General features: G+C 41.3%; 1 protein-coding gene across 1 annotated transcript in view; it reads right to left on the bottom strand.

Annotated features, from left to right (window-relative positions):
* Positions 1-17,971, bottom strand: part of LOC103387261 (ryanodine receptor 2) — a 57,369-nt gene that overhangs the window by 14,190 nt on the left and 25,208 nt on the right. Inside the window, exons 48-77 of the mRNA XM_025060946.1 lie at positions 17,505-17,625; positions 17,161-17,330; positions 16,004-16,224; positions 15,369-15,459; positions 15,116-15,253; positions 14,316-14,479; positions 14,144-14,222; positions 13,884-13,973; positions 12,944-13,078; positions 12,448-12,525; positions 12,210-12,285; positions 11,742-11,865; positions 11,493-11,608; positions 10,932-11,008; positions 9,533-9,642; positions 9,299-9,348; positions 8,687-8,747; positions 8,140-8,387; positions 7,437-7,506; positions 6,955-7,085; positions 6,520-6,840; positions 6,125-6,362; positions 5,951-6,038; positions 5,779-5,865; positions 5,540-5,689; positions 4,809-4,871; positions 4,059-4,160; positions 3,516-3,628; positions 1,877-1,973; positions 394-524 (exon numbers count right to left, since the gene is read on the bottom strand). Of these exons, the coding sequence (XP_024916714.1) occupies positions 394-524; positions 1,877-1,973; positions 3,516-3,628; positions 4,059-4,160; positions 4,809-4,871; positions 5,540-5,689; positions 5,779-5,865; positions 5,951-6,038; positions 6,125-6,362; positions 6,520-6,840; positions 6,955-7,085; positions 7,437-7,506; positions 8,140-8,387; positions 8,687-8,747; positions 9,299-9,348; positions 9,533-9,642; positions 10,932-11,008; positions 11,493-11,608; positions 11,742-11,865; positions 12,210-12,285; positions 12,448-12,525; positions 12,944-13,078; positions 13,884-13,973; positions 14,144-14,222; positions 14,316-14,479; positions 15,116-15,253; positions 15,369-15,459; positions 16,004-16,224; positions 17,161-17,330; positions 17,505-17,625 (3,740 nt within the window). The remainder of the gene's footprint in view (positions 1-393; positions 525-1,876; positions 1,974-3,515; positions 3,629-4,058; positions 4,161-4,808; positions 4,872-5,539; positions 5,690-5,778; positions 5,866-5,950; positions 6,039-6,124; positions 6,363-6,519; positions 6,841-6,954; positions 7,086-7,436; positions 7,507-8,139; positions 8,388-8,686; positions 8,748-9,298; positions 9,349-9,532; positions 9,643-10,931; positions 11,009-11,492; positions 11,609-11,741; positions 11,866-12,209; positions 12,286-12,447; positions 12,526-12,943; positions 13,079-13,883; positions 13,974-14,143; positions 14,223-14,315; positions 14,480-15,115; positions 15,254-15,368; positions 15,460-16,003; positions 16,225-17,160; positions 17,331-17,504; positions 17,626-17,971) is intronic.

Raw genomic sequence — 17,971 nt, 5'->3', positions numbered from 1 at the left:
TTCAGTTAAAAGGCCATCCTCAGAATATATTTGCCATATTCCATGGAAATATAACCACAGTGTATATATTATAATAGAAGAGCATATCATAAATAGATAAGTCAAGCAATATATCAAATACAAATGCATGGATATGTATATATATATATACTGTATATATTTAAAATAGCAGTTTTAGTTTTATTTTATATGATATGTAATATATAAAATATGTTGTAAACTCTGCAATACATTTTCCCAGACTTATACTCAGCTTTCAGGCGTCCAAAAACAGTGTTGGATAAAACAGGCTAAGGCCTCTGATTATATCCATATTGACTCTCCACTTGATGACCAGTCGTAAATGTAGAGGGGGTTTTGCACCGTGTGCTTTATTTAATAACAAACACACACCTGCTGTCGGTGAGGGCGCTACGACTGAAGAATGTGATGAGTTGCAGGAGTGGATCGATGGCTTTGGCACCTTCGCCTTCATCCTTTTCTCCCATTGTGTGGTGATTACGCGGCTCCATCACTCGTCCCCTCTGCAGAGACACGGAGACAGTCAGTCAGTCTGATATGAGCTCTTAAACAATGCCACACAGAGATCCAGGAGGTCTGCTGACTCAACGGTCTACACTGCGGCTGAGGCTGGCTTTCACACACACACTGCATCATGTCTTTATGGCATGGTATTATATATGTCATAAAGACATGATATATTACATGCATTCTTTAACCTGCAAGCTTTTGAGTTTTGCAAACATGTCCACTCTTAATCTTTACCTAAACGATAATCTGACTCCTTTTATATTTCAAATCCAAACATGAAACTTAACCCCCCATCATTGGGGACCAGCCAAAATGTCCCTTTTAGGACACAGCGTCCTAAAACATTGCTACAACAATGCTAATTTTTAGAAAATGTCCCCACAGGTAAAGCTACACCAGAAACACACACATACACACACAGGTTGATGCAGCTATTCTTGTCAGGACACTACTACTACATGTGGAAATAATGTTTGCACATGTATTACATATGTATAATTCATATTATATTTTACTAATCTTATATGGCGGTAGATGATTGGTTAGTAATTGTTGTAGTAAAGGTTCTCAGGAATACCACGGTTCTCAACTGGTGGTGCATGTTCCAGCGGCGCTGCACAGGTCACCTCAAATAACACTTAAAGGTTCCAACCGACCTGGGAATGTGGGTGTAGTGGGTGGGAGGATTCTGACAGGAGTGAGGGGGAACATCAACTTTTCTCCTGCTCCGTCTCACTTTAATTTCCCTCACAGCAGACTGTGAGGCCGAGGGAGCACTGCTCACCCACAGGCCCAGGGGTGTTTCACAGGATGTGGAATGTGAAGACCACCTTTAAAATTCAATTGACCTGATGCAGAATTAATGTAACTTTTCTTTCTTTCTGATGCAGAATTAATGTAACTTTTCTTTTTTTCTTTATTTCTTTTTTTTTTTGGTGACATCAGGGTTAAAATGACAAGCTCAGCATTGTCTCAGCTACGTTTACAGTCTATTTTTCTCTGCAAACAGATAATAGAATGGCACACAGGGCAAAAGAACAATGCTGTGACAGAGAGGCTAATGTAGGATCAATAAAAACCTGGTGATGGTTTTTGTGTTTCTATCAATGTTCTGTAAAATCAATCTCGTGTCGGAGAGAGAATTTGTGCTGAACAATCACATATATCCAATATAGAAACTATATTTAGGTGTTTGACTTATATTCAGCCGAGAGGACCAAACATTCAGATCTAGGTTTTTGGTCATTTTCTCCTTTTTATGTCGTTGCATTATTAATATGATAATTATCTTCTCCCGGCCAACGCCAGCTGTCACTTCTCAATGAACGACGTGGAGGAAACTCACGGCTAAATCCTCCACCAGCTTCTCCTCAGAGCTGCGGTCCTCAGCTGAAATCCAGGATTTATTATAGCCTCGCAGAAACAGGTTGACGGCTCTGTGTCTGGAGGGAAGACGAGAGAATGTGTGTACATTTAATTTGCATCTGTCAGATAGCAGTAAAGATTAATTAAGGGTGGAATCATTTGCCGAAAAAAAATCAAGGATTATAAACCAATTTACTCCTTTCTCAAGGACGTATATGCATTTGAATTCAATGGCGAATTAAATGATGCAAAGGAACGACTGCTGCATGGAAAAGACAATGAAAAATAAGACAGAAAAATATCATGGTCAGGATTTAAAACTAAATTAGAAGAAAAAAATCAATAATTTGTGTGTTTGAATAGTTTTCCTAAAACTGAAAGAACATTTGAAAGGAATGATATTTCAGGATTTCTTTTTTAGGATGAGGTTAAGAATAAGGAACAAAAGAATTCCCTAAAGTAGAATTGTGTGTTAGGTCTTAAACGGTTTCTGCTCCCTTCTTTTCTGTTGTTGTTTTTTCACCTCTCACCATCACACTCTTCTCTGCCTTCAGGTAGTAATCTCTGGTTTATTCTGATGAAGACTGACAGCCACTGACAGCCAGCACAGTAAAGCCCCATAGATATCCCTCCAACCCTGAGTGAAGCAACATCTATCTATCTATCTATCTATCTATCTATCTATCTATCTTCTTCTATCTATCTATCTAACCAATCATATGTTTACCATTCCTGTGTCCATCTTCTTAATTCTCTTTGACTGGACAACAGTGTAATAATCCAAAACCACCATCAGAGCATCCATCCAACGACACGTCAGCGTTCACCTAAACGGTTTGAAGACGCTGCCTTGTCTGTGTTTTTCTGATCATTTACTCATACTCTACTCTGCTGCGTACGTCAACAACACCATACTTGACTAAGAAAACAGAGTATTGTAAACAGACGCCCGCCTGCAGGTCGGCGTTGTTCAGGGGAGGGGGAGGGGGTCGGGGCATTTTCTCCCTCTTACATCAGTGGAGTTGATGTAGTTTCTCACAACAGTTTTTTCGTTCTATAGAAAAAGTCAGTGTCTCCATCACTGAACTGAGTCCATCCTTTGTTCCCGTCTTAACTTCTAACACAGTACAATTTGACGCTACAAAGACCAACAGGCAAAAAACATTGCAGAGTGTTTTCAGAGACCTTGGTGGTCCAACCCTCAAATAAAATCACATTATTGTTCAATGTTTATTATATGGAATCCAGTCAGGAGTTAGATCAGACAGTTCAGTGGACTGGGTTCAACCATGAGGTCAACTGACCGTCACTGTACCAGAGATAAGCATAAAGACAGAGCAGGTTCGATGGTCGTGACCTGTAAACAAGCACTTAACCTCCATGACACCGACTCTGCTTTAAAACTGAACCACAGCGACGACAGACTGTTCCATTATTTATGAATGAACGTCAAAGGTGAAAGAAAACACAGTTTTGTTGTTGTTGTTTCTTTTTCGTAGGTGACTTCCTTTAAAAACATCTGCGCAAAAATACATTTCCAAAGCATGAAGACGCTCTGGCGTGTGACACTGACCGCTCTTACACAGAGCATCATTACCACAGAATAATGATGTTTGTACCTGGGGAGGTTGTAGAGAGGAGCCATCCTCAGACAGGCCACCACTGCTCGTTTCCTTTGTTTAGAAAGAACCCTGTGTCGCGTCTGTCTTTTACTCCTCTGTGGGTGTTCCACCTGAAGTCAAGATAAACAACGTAACGAGGAAATGTGCCGTTTGTGAAACCCACCCCCCTCCACCCCCCACCAGTGGTGGCGTGTTGCACTGAAGCTGCAGCTTCATAAATCGCTTGTCAAACATGGAAATAATGAATACAATTAATGAGGGTTTTTTTATTTGATGCAAAATAAAAAAGGTCTTTTCAAGGTTTTTCGTTAGACCCTATAGATACAGAGCAGCAGTGATAATTTAATGGAAGAAAGATTGACTTGTTATTATAATGTGAGAACATGTGGTTTATATCACTGTGTACTAATTCATTACATCCACTTTGTTACATCTGAGGGTTTAAAGTTAAACAAGTCACTAAACCTGGAGCTACAACGCAAAATAAACATAATTCATTAAATTAATGAATCTCAGATTTCTACGGGTTTTATGTCTCACCTGCTCGAGGTGATGAAGGACACACGCTGTCTCCATGATTCTGTCCACAGTCGTTTGAAGCTCAGTCGCCGTCTCCACTGGAGGCTCTGCAGGAAGGCTTTCCTGTGTGGAATGTTTTGGTGCTCATTAGGAAAAACAATCACAACCTCAGATATTTTAATTACTGTATGTTTGCACATGTTTGCACAGATATTTTAATTACTGTATGTTTGCACAGGCTGGTGGATAAATTCTTGGATTCCTGGATCTTCATGTGTTCAGTTCATGAATTAACACAATTACATCCAAAGGCAAAGGAAACCAAGATAAAACTGTTAAATGCTAATGACATAAATAATGTATTCATCCCTGGTGTGTAAATAAACACTTCAGGCATATTTTATGTTAAATAAATCACATTGGTGTAAATGAGTCACTGGTTAAGATCATTAGGAAACAGCTCTGGATTTTACAGGCGGCCAGAGTAGATTTAATTTGATTTGGTTTGATTTCATGTGTCGTCAGGTGCAAACAGTCGCACGACGCTGAATATTCATTGTGTGCAGATTGTAAAAGGTTTAAACACTTCATACATTCTTCAAGGACGCTTCGTACTGGATGTTATTTCAGTGACATGCGTCGAGTGTTTGTCATTTGAATGACAAGATAAGAATCCATCAAATCAAATCATATAAATCATAAAAGCTGGGGTGGAAACAATGTTACATTTGTTACGGCCCAGAGGAAGAAGAAGGAAGAACGGTTTTCAACCTGACTGTGAAGCTGGAGGAGGGAACGCAGGACCTGCTCTCGAATCTCGTCTTCAGGTTTCTTCTGTGGAGGAAAATATAAAAAGACTGACTGTCGATATAATAAAGTAACTGATGCTACAGCTGAAATGTAAAAAATTTAATTTAATTTATGCAACAAATTTAGAAATTAAGGAAAATGAGTGAAACTGAAAAGAGGTTGCAAAGTGTAGACAGACAGACAGAGGCACAGCAAGGAATTCTGGGGCCAATAGAAGGACATGACTTACTGTAAATAAGAGCATGGATATATCTCTACAAAATTCACTATTTGATGTACAAAAAAACAAGTATTCAAAGAAACATTTTACAGTTTCATTATAATAAATTACTGTCTGACTACAGACAGTAGGAAAAATGGGACGAATAAACAGAATTAAAAAATTACGAAAAATAAAAGTTAGAAAGAAAAAAGATGAAGAAAGAAAAGTATTTTCCGCAACTATTGCGGGTAAATTTGTCAAAAAGTACTTTTAACAAAAAGGCCTAAAGATCCAGGGGTGAAGGAGACAAAGAGAACAAAAAAATGACAAAACAAAAAGTAAAACTTTGATAACGAGAATAACGTCAAAAATATAAAATCTTTTGAGGCAACATGACCTGAAATGACTGGAGTGAAACTGAAACAATAAAACAGTTGGAATCAAACCGACACACACACAGTAACAGGTTTGGTCTCGTTTTCCAACCAACCTGTGTGAAGCCGCTCTTGATAAGGTTCTGCTCATTTGGAAAACAAGCCCTGAGTCCCACAGGAAGCAGTCTCTTCACTGAAGCCACAATGAGCGACGTGTGTATGGAATAGCGATCGCCCTTCCTCTTCATCCTCCTCTCCTGGTGGAACTGGAGATAAAGCCGCAAAGACGATGTAGAGACGCGGCTCCTCTCACACGTGGCTGCATGGCTAATCAGTTGACAAACACGCCACTGACCTTGGACGTTTTGTCTCCGTTGACTAAAAAGACCAGGTTGTTAATTTCATTTTGTACCACGTAGTTCTGTTCCTCCCATTTGAAATTCTGTCACAACAAAAACAGGTGAAACAGTCACACGTCCAGGTCCAGTTGTCGAAAATGTTAAAGACAGAGTATCTGTCGTCCTCACGTGAGATTTGGCCCAGAATATGAAGACCTCAGCCACCATGCTGAACAGCTGCTCCGCCTCAGGGTTTGACACCGTCAACCAACTGGCTCTAGGACAAAAAGAATATAAATATATATCTATACAAACACCTGAAAAAATAATGTCTACAGCAGCGTCTGTAGGTTCTAAACTCACCGGTGAGAATCAACAAATGGGATGAGGAGAGGATAAAAGGCGTAGAGGTCTCGCACCAGGACAGTGAACCTCTCCTGTATCAACAGCTCTGCATCAGAGCCACAACTTCCTGCTACTTTCACTTTCTCCTCTTCCAGCAGCAAACACTCGGCTTTTTTCCTCAACTTTTCCATCAGTGGGAGGAAGTGGCTTTTCAGCAGCTCCGGAGAAGCTTTACATATGATGGGCTGGGAAAACACTGAGCCACACGACGACGACGGTTAAATGAAGAAGGTTAATGGATATGAAGTAGATGGTGACGTAACCATAAAACGAATGAAGAAGGTTAATGGATATGAAGTACCAAAACACCATTGGTTTGAGGAGGTCATAAACCGAGGGCCTCCTGTTTTTACCTGCCAACTGCTTCATCCAGTCTCCCTGGCTGGTGCCCACGTGGTTGTGGATGATGCGGAGAACGTGGCCCAGGAGGTCACTGACGTGCCCGGGAGTGACGGAGGTGAACATCTGGCACCCGGCTACACCCTCCGGGCCCAGTGGCCACCAACGGGACATGTAGCTGCACAACATGGGGATGGTGACGTCTACAACATGATAGAAGCTGGGATGTCCGGCTAGCGCTCCGGCAGCGGCTAACTCCTCCACTTCATTCACGGCCTGTTCCAGAGACGGCAGGAGTGAACAGACGTCCAGCGCCTCCTCTGACAGACCCAGATCTTACAGAAACAAATACGGGAAGAAAAAACGAAATAAGACCGTGGGTGAAAGCTGTTCATAAAGAAAATACCATTTCAGTATGCTTCAGTATGTGCACTTTGTTTATTTATTACCTTCTCTCTCCGTAGCGCTCAGAGTGTTGTAAATGGAATAAGGGTTGTTTGGATTGAGGGCTGGCTCCAGGTAACACACAGGGAAGGCAGCGGTCAGGGCTGCCAGACAAGCACCTGCTCCTGGCCTCTGCCTGAACAGATACATTCACCGTTATGATGGGGCTGACTCATCAACTAGAGCTTCAGAGCACGGCGGCCATATAAGTCTGCGATGACATTTGTTCCTCGCCGTCCGATACGGCTCATCCAAATAATTACTTATCATATTATGAACCAATATGAAAACCCATTCAGTGAGGGAAGCCCTGTGCTTTTCTACAGGTCTACACACTAAACAATGAATTAGCATCAGTGAGCGTCAGCATCTGTGGAGCGGAGATATTACACCAGGAAAATAATTAGCATCCTGTCCTGTCGCTGTCAGCAGACAATAAACTCAGATTGGATGGTGGGTACCGTTCCATGGAGATGTGGCTCCCCGCCGCCCGCCGCTGCTGCCAAGTGAGTGGAGGCTGTTGATGATCCTATAACAGGACACCTGGATACTCCCCACTGTGGAGACACGAGGGCGCTCAGGGTGAGATCCTTGATGTTCCTTTTAGGAACGGTGAGGGAGAATCTCTGACAGCACACAATTAACTTGAATCAATGCATACTAGTACTTTAAAGTCGGAACGTCACTCAGAGCAACTCAGAGTTTCCTGCTCCTATTGTTTTCGCTGAGTGGTTCCATTTGAGCAACTTTCAAAGACGTGCAGAGCAGAGAGAGCTGCCGAGGAGCCTGCTGTTTGTCCAGCTGTTCATCAATGTGGACGACAAACTGAGACAGAGTCTAAAAGAAGACACAGCTCTGCCAACAGCTGATGGACTATATGTAATGATTGTTAAAATCAATTTCCTATCCACAGCGGGTGTCACTAACTATATTTGTCAGAGGGACAGAGTTTTTCTTTACAGACGCTTTGATGGACCAGAGCCTTAGAAAAATTAATTAAAAATCACATTTTTATCTTAACATTATTTAATGGTGTTTATTTTGGAATAAACTTCAATAACAATGTTTTTCATATATCAAAGCTTAGGTGGAGGAAATGTGGTTTTTAGACCAAGGGTTTTAGAATGATCATAGTTAAATCCATGTGAGCTAAAATAACTTCATTAGCCCACTCAATCTTTAGTCCTTACCCAGCAGATCAACTCCGTAGTTCTGGTTGGCAACATGTTGAAAGAGTGACGTGAGAGTAGGGAGGAGGATGGAGATCGTGTAAGCGAGAACTTTGGCCACGCCTCTCGCATGTTGACTCCTTCCCTGAGGCGGAGACACTGACGTCACAGAGAGGTTCTCCAAACAAGTCTGGAGATCAACTGCAGCTGCGTCAAAGAACGAGTGCAGAGACGCTTGGATGAACTCTGAAGAGAACTGCATCAGTAACCTGGAGGCAAAACGGGGAATAAAAAGTCTGTTTGCGTTTTGCTAAACATTTTTCCCCACAAAAAAATGTTTTGCAAAATGTCATATTAAATGAAAAGTGGTCACGTTTCTTTTTGCACGATTCAAAGTGACTCTAACAATTCCAGATTCCATCAATTTATGACTGACTTTTAGATTCTAACTCAAAAGTCACGCTTGAGAAACCTTGTCCTCGGGGGTTTAGGTGATGTCAGCCTCAAAGAAAAAAAACAGTGTTGCTGAATCCCACCAGTCATGTGACCATCAGTGAGGTGGACTAACCTGACGTCCAGAGACTGAGCCAGGACACAGAGACTGTTTGCAACGAAGGACGCATCAATTCCTGGAAAGTGAAGACGAAGTAAGAATGTTACATATTAAACTGCAGCATAAACATAAACACACACTGAAGCAGTTGGAGCGAGAATTTAAAAAACAACAACAACAAAAAAAGCTTCAGCTCCAAACTGACGGCATAGACACGAAAAAATTATCCAGTAAAAAAATGATTTCCTCAGTAGAATAGGAGCAAAAACAAAGACAAATATACGGAACAAAACTGGACTTTAATCTTAGTTTAGCTCTAAACCCTGATTTGAAAAGATCTGCAGCCACTGTAAAGACGTGGGTCAGGGTTCAAGTTTGTCTTTCAGGAAACTAAATGAGCACTGATTGTTAATTGTGTGCATTCTGTAGGAATTATGGCTTTACAATACAACAATAGAAATCAGTGGAGTTTGGAGACAAAAGTTTTCAATGTGTGGGAGGAGGGGACGGGGGGACGGGCTCCATTAAAGTCCTGTCTACAACACAGTGCCTGCAAAGAGTAGAACTGAAAAGAACAGAAAGGTGGACAATCATAATTATGAGCCATAACTTCCACACCATCCTTACCACAAAGTGAGACTCTGTGCCTGACTAAGGCTGCCAGCTTACAGAAGAGGCTGGATGTGAGAGCAGAGAAAAACAATTAGAAGATGGAGGAGCATGAAATAAAAAGCAGAAAGAAAGAAACTTTCAGCTTCAGTGCCAGTGCTCCTGAGGAACTGATGTGCATGTGCAAAAACAAAATGTAAAAATACACCTATTGTCTTGGCCAATCTCAGTGCGGCGAACAGAGAGGCTCACCGTGCAATTATCTCTTTCTCTTTTTTTGAAGCGTGGCTTCTGCTGCCGCTGGAGGAGAGGAAATACAGACGGTGGCTTTTCACGTACTGCTCCAAAAGAGGAAGGACGACCTGGGACACAGAAAAGAACACCTGCTCAAACTGGAACGACAACATCACCCAGTCTGGACTAAGGCTGTCCAAATAATAAAATAACGAATCTGCTGTGACATGCACAAAGTGACGTGTTGTCTATACCAGACAATCCCTGTCCGTCCACTCACTGTTGCTCTAATATACAGCAGATACAAATGTGGTTATTTATACACGCTGTGGTTAAAATGTTTTCTTTTCACACAGTCACCTTGAGACTGAAATACCATCAGGACACACTCTGTTTGTGGAGGCTTTAATTTTCAGGGGCGACACCCAGTGGGCAGTAAGTAAAGTTGGTAATCTGGTTGACATAATTACCTAATTAATTAGTTGATTAATTGATATTGATGAGGACAACGGCTTTGCAGAAGTTTTGAACATTTTTCTCAAATCCAATTGGAGTTCAAGTTTTGAACATTTTTCTCAAATCCAACTGGAGTTCTACATATATTTGCATGAATAATTTTGATTTGTCACAAATTGAAACAAGTGTAAAACATTTACATCTACCTGCTGTTATTTGTCTTTCTGTTCATTTGATATACAGGGGGGAAATGATGTCGATTAATCATGATTAATCGTCTCAGGATAAAAACAAACAAACACGTTTTTATGGAGCCTGTTTCCCACACGTGAGTTAAACAGACTTTTCAACACTTTAGCATGACGTCGAACTGATGGATGAATACAAACCTGGAGGCGAAACAGCTAAACATTTTGCACTCAATTACCTCTTCCTTAGAATCACTGACAAGTCACATATGGACAAACACACTGACAGGCAGACAGAGGCAACGGGTGGATATATGACCGTGTGATGGGGGGGGGTGAGGTGTAGAGCTCAGAGGCAAAGCTGTCACGGTCTCGCCTGACTGGCTCTGACTCTGAGGCCTCGTCAATGAAAAATAAACCCTTTTTATTCGCTGCGTCCTCAGAGGCAGAACTGTGTGGGAAGCTTTAATCAATGTCCTGATAGCAGTTGACACACCCACATGGATTTCCAAAATGGTTAAATAAATTACACAGCCACAAACGATTTTAGTTAGAGCGGTTGCCCGTGGCAACCCTGTAATTAGATTATGCAAATGATATTAGAAATAAAAGCTAAGGACGAGGCAGAAGACATCGTTGGAGATATGGTTGAGATTCAGGCAAAAATCGATCCGAAGAATTCTGCGATGTTATGGGAAATAAGAGGAAAAAGGAAAATAACAATTTGATTAAAAACGACGGAGCAATGCTCTGAGGTTTGATCTCAGACAAACCTTGGAAAAAAACTGAATCTGCTGCTTGTGTGGAACCTTCTCTCCTTTCCCCATCTGTCCTCTGGCCTGCATCACCTCTGGAACAACAATGACATCAAACATTCAAGTCTGCACAATAAAACATTTTTGAAATACATACGTAGATCAGGGATGTCAAAACTCATTTCTGTTCAGGGGCCGTCATACAGCCCGATTGGATGTCAGACCAGTACTACCATAACATAACGACTTATAAATAACAATAGGTCCATATTTTTCCCCTTAGTTTCCATGAAAAGAAGTTGAAGTATATTAGAAAATATTCATATTTAATTAAATATAATTTTACGATGAAATTATGAACATAAAGTCTTAGTATATTTATTTTTTTTCTACTTTTAAAACTCAAGTGGGCCGGATTGAACCCCCCTAGCGGACCGGTTTTGGCCCGCGAGCCTTATGTTTGACACACCAACTATAAATGTTTGTTTGAGGCAGGTTTCTTTAAGCAGTTGATGTTGATGAGTTCCATTTGTCTTTCTTTCATATTCAGGTCTCCACAGTCCATCCATTAGCCGTTACCCAGTTCTAATATGTGTTCTTGCGTCTCCTCCATGTGACGCAGAAACTGCTGGAGGAGGTTGTAGCTGAAGCAGTGTGATGAGGCGGGAAAGTCCAGCTCCACGCTCTTAGGATCTCTGTCAAAGACATGTGACAAAACAGGTCAAACATTTATTCAAAACAACATGTCAGAGACATACTTTTAGGACGACTCCTTTATTCTCATTTAACCCTTCATATCCCTTCATACACAGGTCTCTCTGTCCTCACCTCCACACTGTGTAGCCATTAAGATGAAGAAACTTGAGAATATCCTGCGCTCTGTCTCTAAATTTGTTTTTTTCCTTGGCAGTTAGGGTGTGAAAAGGCACCAGTCCTGTATGAGCGCCCCCTGCTGAGAACAGATATGGATCAAAAGCTTTATGTACAGGGAGCGCCCCCTGCTGAGAACAGATATGGGTCAAAAGCTTTAGGTACAGGAGAGGAAAGGAGAATAAAAATAAGAGCAGAGAATAGAATAGAATAGAATGGGGACGTGGAGGTGAGAGGAGAGGAGAGGACAGAAGAGGACAATAAAAATATGGAGAGGAGAATAAAAAAGAAGGAGGACTAGAGAGGAGAGGACAATATAAAGGTGAAAGGAAGTGAGAGGGGAGGGAGAGAAGAGCAAAGGAGAGGGGGGGTAAAGAGGAGAGGATGAGAGGAGACATCTTACAGGTGGCTGCTGCTTTGATTTACCTTTAGACTCATGCTCTGATTTCTTCTTCTTTGCCCAGACATTGTAGTAGTTTTCAGCTAACTGTTCAGCCATAGCCTGGTCAACAGACACAACAGCAGTTGTAGTTTAATGATGATGAACAAAAGTACAAAAAAAAATTTAAAAAATAAAAAAAAACTCCTGTCCTATTAGGCTGCAAAAAACTTGTAAGATTTAAGACAAATAAGTGAAGGGAAATAAAAGGACGCCATCACTTACACACTGTCCCCAGGACAAAGTAATGCTGCTCGTGTCCATTGGTTTGGGACTGAAGGTTGAAGCTCCTTCGAAGGACAACTAGAACAGCAAACAAGTGTCTGGTCACACAGTCTGCTGTAGGTCTACAACAGTACTGTAGTACTCCACATACTGCAGGTTCAGGACTTAGAACCCACATGGCAGGTACTGTATGTCCTTATATGGTACACACTGTTTGAACACAGTTGAATTTATTCTGCTGTCATCCTTCGATTACACATTTCTGTGTAAAACTGTTGCGTCCAGCTCACTGATACTGATCCTCCAGACATTAGCTCCAGTGAAATCAATCAATGAAATCAATCAGTAAATAAGAAGTGGCTCGTTTATTCTTCTCATTGTGTTCTCATATAAAACACGTCTCCTGTTTCATACCAACTTTTTTTTTTCAAGTAACGGTAATTAAATGCTTATTATGTTCTTGTCAGATACAGTACTACATGTATGCAGTACAAACCTGACCAGACTGAGAGACTCGGCGTGCACAGGTATGAGCCTGAGTCGCATCCTCTTTGGTTCGCTCTATGTTCCATCCGAAGGCTAGCATGGTTTTAATGTTGTCTTTGATGGACCACCTGTACGAGTCCTTCTCCTGCACGGCCCAGAAATATAACATAGACATAAAACAGAGTCAGGAAACAATGAGACAAAATTGGCAATTGAACAGTGATAAGAAAGAATAAGAATAACTTTTATATCATAACTCATAAAAAGGACTTTACAAAAGGAAACCATTTTATTAAAGTCACTTATCGCCGCTTTAAAGCAAACTTTAGATTTAAGGTTTGCTTTCATCAGTAAATAAAGTTATTCTCTAGCGTGTTGCTTCCACAAAATGTTCGTTGTTAAACCCGTACGACAGTTCAGTTTCTTGTACTTTTTATCAAATGATATCAAACGAAATCCTGACGTGATTTGTAAAACCCTGACAGTGTCCTGACAGCAGAGGATGTGTTCTATTTTTAAAATTATTGACTAATAAATTATTAAAAATCCACTTTAAACACATCTCACAAGTGCCGAAAAAAAAAGCCTTTTAGCAGAAATCCCATTTAGTGGCCTGATGTAAACGTGCACCGTCACTGGAGAATAAAACTTCAGTCATCAAAGAGCAGCAGACAGGCAAAACATCCCTGAAATATTTTGATATTCCAGACGGCTGAGGAGAAGTATGTTGTCCACACACGCACACACAGACACGCAAAACACTGATTTGTCAGGCGGGGGCAACGGTGTAATAATTCAAAGCCCACACACTGAAGCTTTTTCATCTTTGATTCTGCGTATACACCACATTTGGTATGAAGGTGCCTCTGGGATTTGTCCACTCTTTGCTTTCGTCACTGATGTATCTTCACACTTACACCCACACTTGTTAAAAAAAAAAAAGTTTTTACCTTCTCAGCCAGCGCCCTGTAAGGCTTCAGGAGAGGGTGAACCTTGTTGTTCTCGCACAGCTGCTCTCCGTGAACCCATCCATTTGCAAACTGACAGAGATAAGAGAGAGTAAAAATTATTAATTCAAATGTATTAAGACAGTCAAGGTTATTATTTCAGCTACAACAGCACATAGAAATGTTTCCAGTGGAGCAGAGAAGTCATTCATCAAGTCTTTATTTCTACAGGCTGTTCCCGTATGGAGATGAATGAGCGTTACCTTGTCCAGTGACCACTTCTCATGTGTGTGCTCTGCATACTTGTTCACCACAAATTCAAGTCTCTCTGGCACAGAAATGCTGCAGGAGTCAAAGATGAGGGACATAAACTTGTACTACAGTGGTTACTGTTGTTACTTGTCCATGTTTGGGATCTAATATTCACCGTCTTACCTGGACGTTTCCACAGGCTGGGGGTCAAAGTGTCCGTCTGTGTCCACGAAGGTTCTTCTCTCCATCTGAGATACAAAGTTCAAATCCATGTGGCCAGGAGGGAGAGCTTTGGCCACGGCCGCCAGACACTGGACACAGAGGCTGAACAACTGTGGCCTGTAAGGCTGTGGAGAGTAAAAATAAAGAGGACTCTACTGACACTGCACTGTTTGTTTGTTTATGTACATTTTTTCCAAACTTTCCTCATACCATACCTGCACGGTTTTATACTAACTTGGACCATACTAACCTGTGCTATACTCTCAGGAATTGAAGAAAGACACACAAAGATGTTCAACTGCTGTTTCTTTATTTTTAGTAACTATAACTTTCTGCTGCCACCTAGTGGAAGATCATTTAATTGTTCTGCTTGTCTAAGATAAAAAACTTTTTTTTTTGCGGTAAATAAATAGTAGTTTACCGACCAAATGAGTTGAACTGAATGATTTCGTCTCACAGCCCATTAATGGACCACAGTACAATGGTTTGGATTCACTGCTCTCATCTGAGAAGACTGGGCTGACAATAATTTACAACCCATTAAATTTATTAAAACATAGCTACCTTTAAGGCATTTAGGTAACTTTTATGTTCGCTCATTTTGCTTTCCCTCCTGAAAGTGACATTCAGGATGAGTTGAAAGAAAAGAGAGATTAAATTTTAAGGGGCAGCAGAGCTTTTTGGTGCTTCTTATTAAATAATACTGCAATATTTAATATTTTATCAGTCTGTTCTGAGCCTTTTACTCAAACACTTTTTACCTTTTTGGCCAGGGCTTTGAACACCCCCCAGAACAGTGTTGTTGAAAGGAGCAGCTCCTCTACAGAGGCGGTTCTTTGATCACCTTGGCCGCCGTTCAGCAAGTATTTCCACCTCTGCTCATAGTGACTGGTCAGGAGCTGGGAGACAACAACAATTTCACCAAAAAAAATAAACAAAAACAAAAAAAATCTCACTTTAAACACGTGCTTTAAAATGTTTCTAATTGCAGCGAGCTGTTGGTCATGTCTTCACCCTGAGTGGCATCTTGCTGTGATCAGTCAGACGAGGAACATCAAAGACGAGGCGACGGAGAAGACTCTGCAGCGTGGACGGTTGGAGTTGACTGAGGACACCAACAAGTGACGATGATTCAGCCGAGTTAATGACGTCTCAACTGATTATTATGTCTCAAAAAAATAATGAGTCGTAATTAGAAAAGTGCTGCAAGAAATATATTAATTAAAATGTCAACAATTAGGCTCCAAAATTGGTACATTATATCTAATAGGGCAAAATAAGATTTATGTTGATTCATTAAATTTAATGAGCGGGAAGTAGAGTGGAGTGAGTTGTCTGCATCTGTTAATAATCATTGGTTACAGCCTCTCAGTTATTCCTAACAAACAAGGGGAGAGAAAGACAATGGGACGAAGAATCAATGGACGTATACAGTATATGTGCTGCACAACAATGACGCCGATATGAAACTACTAAAAATAACGTGTTATCTATCAGCAATTTGCTGGAAAAATCAATACACTCCACCTGGGGAGAGCAGAATCAGCCGTGAGACAGCGTGTTATAACCTTGTGGTGACAGACGTGTTGGGTTCTGTTGGATGTTCGTCCTCAACATCAGAGGAGAAAAAAAACAAAACAACATTTTACCTGGACACGGCCAACAAACAGTCCTCTATTGTGTCTCTCTGAGCCTTGGTCAGACTGAGAGCTCTGGACAGGCTGTAGACGGCCTGGATCAGAGCGTCCACCAACTTGGTGTGGTCATCTAAGCCGCAGAAGAGAGGCGAGCATTTGATGAGCAGAGGAAGAACAGACGTGCACAGGTATCGGTTGAGCGCCAGTGCCATGTCGGTGGAGCCTAGATCAGCCTGCAGGGGGAGAGAGCGGGAGAATATTCAGGCAAAAACACAAAGAAGAAGGGAGGCAGCATGTTGTCATCAACAGACTACTGTAACGTAGATTATAAACAAATAGAGCTGCACTGAAAAGATTAGCGGTGGCTACAGCAGCAGTGTGGGAAAATAATTCAGTCTCTTGCAATAATAATAATAAAAAATAGTTTTAACCCTATTGAGCCCATATTTGGGAAATTCTTATGTTTACAGCAGAGAGGCTGCAACAGGTGCCAAGGATTTGGTTCCTCTGGGAATCAAACCCAATCTTGCCTCCCCCACGGTCATACCATCTATGTCCACGTCCTTTTTGACAACATCCAATAACCTCAGGCGTCTCCTCCTCCTCCTGCCTGGTACCTCCATCTTCAACATCATTTTTTAAATGTAACCAGTACCTCTCTTCAGCTTATGTCCAAACCATGTCAACCTCACCTTTATCTCCAACTGCCCCACCTTAACTGCCCCTCACATCTGATCATTACAGACCCTGTCTCACCTCTGCCGACACTTTATTCTTCACCACTTGTGTGAACTGTCCATCTTTGACCCCTGGTGTTTAAACTCTGTATTTTAATATTACAATATTTAACACCAGTCGACCCTGATGGTGACAAATCCAGTTTTAAAAACGGTATATAACTCAGACCTACTGCTGCCCTCAATAGTTTTTCAGTCAATGTATGGTCTGGTGTTACAGGAACCTACAAACAACTTGAACTAACCACACAACCAATCAGGTCACGTTTACAGGACGAGGACTGGTGGAAATGTCAACTGTTGCATTGCCAGAACCAGCAGGTCAGAAAGTCAATGTTTTTTTTTTATTGGCAGCATGGAGCAGCTTGGATCAATACAAAGGTCAAAGGTCATTCACACAGATGGAAAATATCAGATTTTTTTTCTGCTCACAGCATCAAGTGAAACGGCAGCCTGAAGGTCAGGTAGGAAACCAACTTCTAGGAGGTGGAGGAGAAAGTTCTGGTCGTCGATGCCGTAAACGCGGTGGAGAAACAGAACCACGGCGGCTTTATGGTCGGGGCAGAAGAGTGTAGAAAGGTCTGACTCCACCAGCACACCCTCTGCAGGAACAAATGAATAGTGCGGATTAGATGGTTATGACCAAGGCTCATATTGATGCACTGTAATGTGTATAATGAAATATCAATGATGACACGGGTCACAGAACATCATCCACGAGAGCGGTTACAGGTTTGAGCCCTGAAAATGAGTTAGGACTGATTGACTCTCCTGACCTTTTGACACTGAGGGGATTTGAAAGGAAAGACCCACAACTCCCTCCAGATCCTGAATGGGAACCAGTGACCTCAGAATGGCTCGGACGCGAATGGCTTCTCCTTTACCTCCTTCAATTAACTGGACAAGAGCAGAACGAAGGATGTCATTGGCTTCGATGGATATTTACAGCCAGAGTAGATAATGACAGGCAACACTGCACACTGGGTAACAGGTTATACCATAGTCTGGTCCTATGAAGGTATTGGACTGTCAGAGGTTAAAAATATTCAATCTGATTAATAACATGGAAAATGTGGAATAATGATTCATCAAGATTAATCATTAAGATGAGATTAATCAACATTTTTAGAAGTGACAAAAATTTTTTTCTTCTGTATATTGTTGGGATTAGAAGTCAAATAAAAGCCGTTCTCAACAACATGATCCCTCACCTTCTTTTACAATGGAGTTTTTAAATCAAACT

This window comes from Cynoglossus semilaevis, chromosome 12 (assembly GCF_000523025.1).
Source record: "Cynoglossus semilaevis isolate Cse_v1.0 chromosome 12, Cse_v1.0, whole genome shotgun sequence".
Taxonomy (NCBI): domain Eukaryota; kingdom Metazoa; phylum Chordata; class Actinopteri; order Pleuronectiformes; family Cynoglossidae; genus Cynoglossus; species Cynoglossus semilaevis.
Note: the sequence above shows the minus strand (reverse complement) of the source record. Positions and strands in the feature narration are given on the sequence as shown.